The sequence below is a fragment of the Chlamydotis macqueenii genome, chromosome 7 (genome assembly GCF_036417535.1).
Source record: "Chlamydotis macqueenii isolate bChlMac1 chromosome 7, bChlMac1.mat, whole genome shotgun sequence".
NCBI classification, from domain to species: domain Eukaryota; kingdom Metazoa; phylum Chordata; class Aves; order Otidiformes; family Otididae; genus Chlamydotis; species Chlamydotis macqueenii.
In genome coordinates this window covers 13157525-13166618 of record NC_141562.1, presented here as the reverse complement: position 1 = coordinate 13166618, position 9094 = coordinate 13157525, and the positions used below count along the sequence as shown (strand labels likewise).

The 9094-nt window shown below is 43.7% G+C and overlaps 1 protein-coding gene across 5 annotated transcripts; it reads right to left on the bottom strand.

Moving 5' to 3' along the window:
- Positions 1-1559: 1559 nt before the first annotated feature.
- Positions 1560-9062, bottom strand: HNRNPH3 (heterogeneous nuclear ribonucleoprotein H3). Of its 5 annotated transcripts, none has more exons than XM_086751772.1 (10): positions 8883-9062; positions 7495-7631; positions 6829-6967; positions 6088-6275; positions 5590-5676; positions 5124-5242; positions 3725-3860; positions 3375-3455; positions 3204-3290; positions 1560-2930 (listed from the first exon to the last, which is right to left on the bottom strand). In XM_086751772.1, exons 2-10 carry the CDS (start codon positions 7610-7612, stop codon positions 2917-2919), a joined length of 969 nt encoding a protein of 322 aa, XP_086607898.1. In that variant the 5' UTR covers positions 7613-7631; positions 8883-9062; the 3' UTR covers positions 1560-2916. The 5 variants fall into 5 exon arrangements, with proteins under 5 accessions (XP_086607898.1, XP_086607895.1, XP_086607897.1 ...); XM_086751769.1 differs by having other exon boundaries at positions 1560-2895; XM_086751771.1 differs by having other exon boundaries at positions 1560-2895; positions 6133-6275.
- Positions 9063-9094: the final 32 nt, after the last annotated feature.

Genomic DNA, 9094 nt, shown 5'->3' with positions numbered 1-9094 from the left:
ATGTAACTTTATTTGAATTGGTAATTCAGACTATTTTGAGTATTTCATTATGACTTGTTCGAGTTGCTTAGAAAGTCTTTGCGGTGTGGGGGAGCTACCCTGCTAATGATGTAACAAACCAGGTGCTGCTCACGTGTCCCCGAGAAAGTATTCTGAGGGTGTTTCCAGGTGGGCTTCATGTGTGGCAGGTGTGGAGGCAGCAGGGTTTGATCTAGGATGTAGATGATGCTAACCTGGACTGCTTTAATCAGTAACCTTTCAAAAATTTTGCAACTAAACAAAAGTAATTTTAAAATAGGCAGTCTTTTGAAACAAGAATGTAGTGTGTTTCTGTAACATACAGATGCAATTAATTAAATGTCTATTAAACTGCAGTTTCTTCCTCTCCTCTGTGCTGCCCTGTTTGCATGGGAAAGCGTCACTGCAGTCGTGTATAATTATTCTGATTGCTTTAAGTAAAACTTCTGCCTTGAACAAAATGGTGAATACTGATACTCTATGTGGTCTTATTTCCCTTAGCAGCAAGCAATGCTGGCCTGCTTTTAGCAGGTTTTTGGACCATGCTATCATTAATCCTATCCCTTGTCTTGCTATAAAACCCTGTTCTTTCACAGACTGTGATTCCAAATAATTTTCCTCACAGGGCATAGAGGAAGATTCATGAGGTACGTGCTCCATTCACACAGTTATCAGAGCAGCCTAGTTTGTGTCTTTGGGAAATTATGACTTCTGAGTTAATGAAGGGTTGGGGTGCAATTAGCACATTAACAGAATAACGTGTCCCTCCTCCCCACGCAGGGGTCGTACTTGCTGTGCCGTGCACACCTTCTTGGAAAGGCAGTTCACTTACTGGAATTTGCATACAGGGATTAAAACTTCCTCACTGACTGCTTTTTTTTTTTTGCTTAGCTTTTCTTCTCAAAAACAATTCCTCTGCCGTTTAAGTGCTGCTTAAGTGACGTAGAAGCTGAATGCTGCTCTTGTACAGGGTGAAGTGTCACTGTGGAGGGGGCAGGACAGGTGGAAGGCATTCATTGTCCAGGGGAGAATTCATTTGTCAGGACTTGAATTCTGTGTACTTTTTGCAGATGGCTTGGTTGTACAAAATAGCTCAAAGCAGAACTCCCACCCTGCCCTCAAAAGGTGAGTCTTAAAGAAGTGTTTGTGTTCCATTTTATGAGAAGGAACACCAAGCATGGAAAGGGTAGAGCTGACATGTATCTGCTATGCTTCTGTTTGTTAGGTGCAGAAGTCCTGTCTTACTGCAAAGTATTTTTTCCTGCAACTGGGTTAAAACTCGTCTTGACTTTTGCCGTCTTAGTTTTATGAAACACACAAGCGTTTTCAGCAACAGAGCAAGAACCCGCTATTTTTCAAGAGCACAGAGTTGAAACAGCCCTGTAAGGTAATGGGTGTTAAGACTCCTCTTCCCTCCCCTTCCTAGACAGAAATACTCCCGTGCTGGGAAAGCTTCCTGTGCCAGTTACCCTTGCAGCTGGTATTTCCAGTTACTTGGACACAAGAACACACTCTCTACTGAAATAAACTCCATTCTCCTCTCCCACAAGAAGACATTTATTACAGATATAACACAGTACTAGCAAAACAGGTGACAGACTTTCAATACCCAAGATCACAGTTGACATTGTAAGGGAGGCATTGAGGACAAAGCAGTTAATTTGGGAGATCACACTGGCTCAGAATAAATACCTTTTTTCATTACACATCAGGTATGGCAAGTGTCTTCAAACAATAGCTTCTTACATATCTTACATGTCACAAATGCACAAAGGTTTATCAATGTGTTTGGGCTGCGTTATTCAACAAGTATTAGGCTTAGTTTTTGTTTTAGACATAGCTTTGCTTCTAATGAGCTCATCCCTATCGATGGCTTGCCAAGTTTTGAACAAATACAGACCAACGAGCTCTGTGCAGCAAAAAAAGGCTGGGTCATGTTTAAATACAGTATTTTAATGAAAGAAAGAAGTCTAACTTGCTTGCAAATTCCCCACTCTTCCCAAAAGCAGTGTTTGTGGAGAAAAAAAGTAGATAGATGCAAAGTAACTAGTATTTGACCTATTTCATGTTAGCCAAAAGCTGTGCTAGTGTTGTAGTCTGCACGTTACACCTGTGAAATGCAGAACTGGGAGCTCTACAGCAAAGCGCAGAAATAGATGTCGTTGCTTGGTTCAGCCGAGGCAGAAGCCTTGGGCGCTACTGGTTTATGCAGCTGTGCATTTGAGGGTGGTGGCAGATTCTGGTAGTACAAGGAAGAAAGCTGGAACAATGACTCTTAGCCTCCACAGCTTTATGCTGTGTTCAAAGTATTACATACAACTTAACTTATCAAAAGGGCTTAAGAAAGAGCGTTACCAAATAAACTAAACTATTCATCTACCTTTTTCCCCTTAAACAAGTGAAATTTTTCAAACTCATTCACTACACCAGGATTACATAGAACTGAATCAGTGTTCATAGGAGTTACAGTACAACCACCTTTATTGAACCATAGTACAACATCTTAACCGACTGTAGTCCTGAATATGTAATACATCCTTAGGAGTAACTAGTATAAAAAGTATCAACATCAGTGGTTTGAATATAAAAATTTATTTAAAGTCAGAGTATGCAACAAATAAAACCTACAGAAAACAGATTTTCCCATCACAATCTGTTGCTTACCAAATAATATTGTGAAAACACATTCCTTCAGTCATTATAAAGTTCTTAAAATACAAAAGAAATTTAATTTTGTAAGAAAGTCTAGTAGACCAGAGACTGTTTTTTCCAGGATGTTTTGCAGGAGCAAGGCCATCCTTCAATACATTCCACGCCATCCTCCTCCACCCATACTGCCTTGCCCATAGTATCCTCCACTATTTCCACTGCCACGACCTGCAAACAATTGACACAAGGTCACGCATACATACCTTGAAAAAAGAAAAAATGTGATGGGTAATACGGAACAGTTGGTTGAAGATGACAACTTATACTAAAACAATACTTCACTATTTTTCTCAACAAGCATTTACTGCAGTAGCAAAATGCATAAACCCCCAAGCGATTTACAGTTTAAATTCAACCACCACCCTCCTCCCCTTTCTCCCAGCACACAAAGCCCACCACCCTTCCCCACTGTCCGTCAGAAGACGGACAGCAGCAACATCTTCACAAAATACATTTAAAACAGAGCTTGTACTTACTGTATCCGCCCAAGCCGTCAGGAGTTCCATATCCGCCACTGTAATTGCTACCCATTCCCATTCTGCCAACAGAGCCGTAACCTTGATCTGGAAAGCAAAAAGGGCACCGTTACAAGCTGAGAACTCATCGGGCTTAGCAAAGCGTCAGCCAGCTCTGGAACTGATGCGTACCCATTCCATCTCTGCCGTAGCCTCCCATTCCAGAGCCACCTCCAGCAGTTGAATTCAGGAACAGCTCAATATATCGATGCTCTGTAAGAAACAAAGCCGCCTGACTTTGTATTGTGTTTCAGAAAACAGGAACACAGAGCTACAAAGCCAACCCCCCCCCCCCAAAATAAGAGTTACAAGCCCACAAAAAGTGAGCTTGAAATGTGATAAATGGCAAAAGGTCTTACGATGTGCATATTTACTGCAGAGCAACTGAAGTTAAATGCAGTTTAAACCGTGATATTTGATTTACCCTGATACACCCTGCTAAAGCCTTGTCCACGAAAGATTCGGGTGAACACAACACTCACGCATGTGATTTTTATCCTTAGACATGGCAGCTACTGCATCCTCATGTGTTACAAATTCCACATCTGCCTCTCCTGTGGCTCTTCCATCTGCCCCAATATCAATGTGAACTCTTATAGGATTCAGTGGTGAGAAAAACTAAGAATAGAAACAACAAAAAATTTCACACTAATGCAGAATTCAAGCCCAGTACTTTTTTTTTCATCCCAGTGGATAGTGGAGCACTGCATTAACTTCATCTCATCCTACCACATAAACGTAATTACTAAATTTTCAAAGTATTACTTAGTGATAACAGACCTCCAACATTAGGTGAATCTACACTTACAATCTATTATTATTACACAACTTCAAGAGCTCCAGCTACAGAGCTTGAGGAGCTCCTGCCCACACACATCACTTCACACAACAAGTTCTAATATAATGCCATCCTGCAAAAGGAAAGTAATTACTTCACTTTCCTCTGCTTCTTCAAAAATAAAGACGACTGTCTTCCTTGCTACTGAACACCAAGAGATACAGTGGTATTGCTGACCAACAGCCTTTTTAGCAAACAGTATGTGCAAACAAACCTTTGGTACGCTACTGAAGTACTATCATCAGCTGGCTCGGAATCAAAGCCCGAAGTCTGTCCCTCGCTCTCACACAGTCTTTAGACTAAAGAAAACTATCAAACTCATTAAAAAAAAAAAAAAACCCATAAAAAACTAAAGCAAAAAGAGCCAAAAAGGCAAATAAGCACAAGCTTAAGAACGGAGTTCTGCATATATATTATATAGGTGCAGCTAATAAAGACGGAGCGCCCCTGGCGAGACGCCACGTTTAAACCAGCCCTTATATCCCAGCAAAACTTCTTCCCCTACAGACACAAGAATGTATTCCCACATCTTGCAGATGTGCTTTTATCCGCTACCCTGACTGCTTCGGAGTAACGGGATACCTTCTCCTCCAACTGAACACAGCTCCCTACAGTCTTCCTACTCTGTCTCTCCTAAAACAAGTCTGAGATCAACACACAAGCACAAAAACTACGGTTTCACATCTGCTATCGCTCTTCTACAAAATCATAAATCTTCAGTTAAGCTTCTAAGAGCCTTAAAATGAGGATATTGATTGCAACAACTGTTCTCTCTCCACAACACCTTTTATGGAAATGAGAAGACAGAGTATGGAGATTAACGTTAAATATAGTCTGGCTGACTTCAGTAGTCTTATCTCAGACGCTGCCTTTACCAAAGCTCATTTACTACTAACCTTCACAAAACTCACGTGAAGGGCCACGACTTTAGTTAGCAAATGTATTGAATCACTTGTTTGAGAACTTTAACTGAGTCTGGAATAGGAAACACAAGAACACGCAAACTCTTGGCACTGGAAAGCCCTTTTTCCCATTGTACTTACATTAGCAATATCATTTTCCGTTGCTCGAAAAGGCAGTCCTCTCATGTGGACAAAATGACCGCCACCATGGAAACCCGACCCTGCATCTCCAGCCCCACCATAGCCATGTCCTCCCATGCCTATGAAGAAAACCCAAACAAAACCACACACCTGTAAGATCACCATGAAAAGCCAGAGAAGTTATTACTACTGTTTTTCTGAATGCACTGACTTTATACCACTGAATGCAAGATGTTTGCCCTTCCCACGTATCAACCCAAACACTTAATCAGAAGACATCCTAAGCACTGTCTTTACCTTTTCCTAGGACTCCCCAATTCCCCACCTTGTTAAACAACCTCCTTTCTTCACAAAATGATCTAGTGCAGAAAGCAATTACTTCCATCATGGAAATACTATGTCTTAGAACTCAAACAATATAAAAAACCTTTTTAAACAAACTATTAAAAAAAAAAATTGTTTTTACCTCTCCCATCCCTCATTCTGTCATCATAGCCATCGTTTCCATAGCCATAGTTATTATAGCCACCATAATCATCAAAGCCACCATATCCTGCGCAATGGAGAGAAAGAGAGGAACGATTACATTATTACCCAAAATTCACAGTGCCGTGCACAAGAGTCAATTTTTCAGTCTTTGGGCACCCAGAAGTTCGCAAACAGCCTCTAAAAGACTGTTCCAAAATCTAAGTTTAACAGAGTACAACTGTAAACTTCCTTTTATACAGTAAAAGGACTGAAACATGCAATGAGAGAGTGCTGAAAATACAGTTTCCTTATTATCTCCATTAGTCTTAAATGCTAAGCCACATTCTTCAATAGATTACAAGTAAAAAAAAAAAAATCTTTGAGAATTGTGTCAAACCTAATGAGTACTGCAGCTACTGCCATTTCTTTATCTCTTGACAAAGATGTCAGAAACATGAAACTGCCAACAGAACCTCCATTCATTAGATAAACATACCACCGTCATATCCACCACCTCCTCGACGCATTCTGTCATACATACTTCCACGCCCAGCTCCATAATAACCCCCTCTTCCTCCTAATGGTCTATCATATGGTCCAGGTCGCTGTTGTCCCATCATTCTTCTTGGCATGTCACAGAATCCTCTGATTTCACTCTTACTACTTTTGAAGATTTCAATATATCTAATAAAAGAGGATTTTCAAGGTACCAGTAAGAATACACGTATAAGCTGTCTGAATATTATAAAAGGCCACACTACATTTTCTATAACTAAATGTACAATCCAAGTGACTACAGATACCATACAACTTAAGTTTCTCCTCAAAACTGTAAGAATCTTAAGTGTATTAAAAAAAAACAACCCAAAACACTTTACAGTGGCAAAAATTACTACGTGAAAATTCTAGCTGTACAAATTAAGCATAAAACATGTTCTTCCAGTATGAGAAACATACTGTTGAAGAACAATGTCTAGCTATAGTAGCATTTATCACAAATTACCCTACACAAGAACAACTGAAATTTTCTGAGTTTAGCAAACTACCCAGAGCAATACTGTCTCCCCCACCCCCCAAAATCTACCGTATTCCCCAAGTTAACTTAGGATCACTTATAAAAAAAAAAGCTTAAAAACAGCCAGTTCCATATAATGGTCCCCAACCCCCCCAAAAGCATTACTGACCCACAACCCCCAAAAATAAGGATTTAACACCATCCCAAACTCTCCATCCCCACCTGTGCCCTATTCTTTCCTTGTGTTTCCCCAGAGCATTTTCTGCTATCTCCTTTGAAGCAAACTGCACGAAGGCCTCCCCTGTGCTTCTCCCCTGGTAGTCCAGCGTCAATGTTATCCCATTTGGCACGATTTCCAACCCTTTAACCCAAGGACAAATAACCCCATCAAGGGGAACAGTGTTAAAGGCTGAAACATTCCCATCTGTAGCAAATACTTAAAGCATATCTAAACAACAACAACAAAAAAAGAAAACCACCTTGTTTCCCCCATCACCCAACCATACAAGGTAATGATCTTTCATTAAACATTTATTGATTTAGCCATATTTCTGATTAAACTATGTAACAATAAACCCACCTAAATTACATGAAGAAAACATAGCTACCCACCAAGCAATTTAACTGATCCAAATGCTAACATTCAGGTTATCCCAATATGCAAAATATATTTACCACCTCGACAAAATTAGGTACATACTGTGTTTTACTACATCTACGGTTACTTGTACTTCATTTACAGGGCATAATGCTTACTTAAGATGAACTAATTTAACACAATCCCTCCCATCCATCCCATTAACCGCTATCACAAATTAAAGTGTTCGAAATATCGCATAAAAGACACAAGAAAACTCAGTCACTATATTTTGACTACACTAGAGGTACCTTGGAAAAACTGAACAATCTCTTCTTTGCTGCAACCAAACGGCAGGCCTCGAAGTCGTACCACTGTTCCATCATTAGTTGTATCATTTGGCCCATTATGTTTTCCAGTCCAGTCCATCTTTTATTTAAATCAAACCCTACAATAAAAAAGGAAAAAATTTGGCATTCCATATATGCCTAGTTCTCTCTCCTCAAAAGAAATCTAGTAGTTTTTCTTCAGGTAACTAGTATTATAAACAATGAGCTCTATTTCTGTTATGTATTTAAAGTTGTATTTTATCACATCTACAGCACGGACACATCTAAAATCGCCCAAACTGATGGGGAAACAGAGTGTAGGGAGGGCAGCACGTGGGTAGGCGCAGCACAAAAAGCTCATTATTTACTCAGAGTACACTGAACATCCGTCCTACAAGGCTTTGTGGATTTGTTTTTTTGTTATTTTTGGGTATTTTTTTAAGTGTGACAGTCGAAAAAGGGATAGGAACCACGCAACGCTTCCTGCGTGGAAACACAAGGCCTTCCTTTGTCTGCAAACAAAGCACCACGAGCCACGCTCCCCATTGGTTTTTGTTTGAGGGGTTTTTTTGGTTTTGTTTGGTCCCCCCCCCCCCCTCCTTTTCAGAAACACTGGCGATGCGCTACCTCAAATGAAAAGCGCCCATGACAAGACAGTGAACCGCAGGATCACCTTGGGGGGAGAGCGGGCAGCGGGCACGGTGCCGCCCGGGCTGCGAGGCGGGTTCCGCGCACCGAAACCTCGATGGGGAAGGGGGAGGTCAGCCTCGCACCGCAGCGGGTGTGCGTGGGGAGCTGGTCATGGGGGTACCAGGAGTGCCCAGCAAGAGCGAGAAAAACGCGCCCGCCGCCCTCCCTCCGATCCGCGGCGCCGACTACCGCCGGAATCGCGGCCCTGACCCGCCGCACGCTCCCCGGCGCCATTTACCGCGCCTCCCCACGGCCGACCCCTCCCGCCTCCCCCGCTCCCGCCTCGCTCCCCGCCGCCACCTCTCCGCCTCGGAAGAGCCGCTCGGACGCCGCCCGCACAGCCTCAGCCCCCGCAACCCCTCCCCGGGAGGCCCTCGCCGCCGCCCGCCACTCTCCTGGGGCCGTCGCCGCCTTCGCCTCCACCACTCAAAATGGCGGCCGCGCTCCAGAACGAGGCTCCGCGAAGAGGCGCCACACCGCCCCCTCCCCCCCGCCCTCCCCCCAGCAGCGCTGCGGCCCAGGGCTCCCGCCGGCAGGCGCCGGCCCCAGCACCGCGCCGAGGGGCGGGAAAGCCCGCCCGCTTTAGAACTCGAGCCCCCGCTGCCGTCGCCACCGCGCCTGCAGGCTCCCCGGCCGGGCTCAAGTAGGGCTGGCTCAGCCCGCTCTCCGTCTCCGCTCACCAGAAGACCCTCGCACACCCCTCGGCGCGCCCCGGCTGGAGCTTCTGCGGGAAGGACGTCCCTCCTCACTTCCAACCGTCTGCCGGGCTCGGAACCTACGCAACGCAGACGAGCAGGATGGCGTCCCGGCTCCGCACGTATCGCGATAGGCACGCCGCGCTCCTGAACCCCGCCCGGGCGGCACCGGCACATGCGCGCCTCTGCTGAAAGGC

Coding starts and splice junctions, on each gene's coding strand:
- HNRNPH3 (XM_086751769.1), bottom strand. CDS start 7,612: ATGGACTGGACTGGAAAACATAATGGGCCAAATGATACAACTAATGAT. Junction 6,968..7,494: donor GATTGTTCAGTTTTTCCAAG/GTACCTCTAGTG, acceptor CTTGGGTTAAAG/GGTTGGAAATCGTGCCAAAT. Junction 3,291..3,374: donor CTACGGCAGAGATGGAATGG/GTACGCATCAGT, acceptor TTTGCTTTCCAG/ATCAAGGTTACGGCTCTGTT.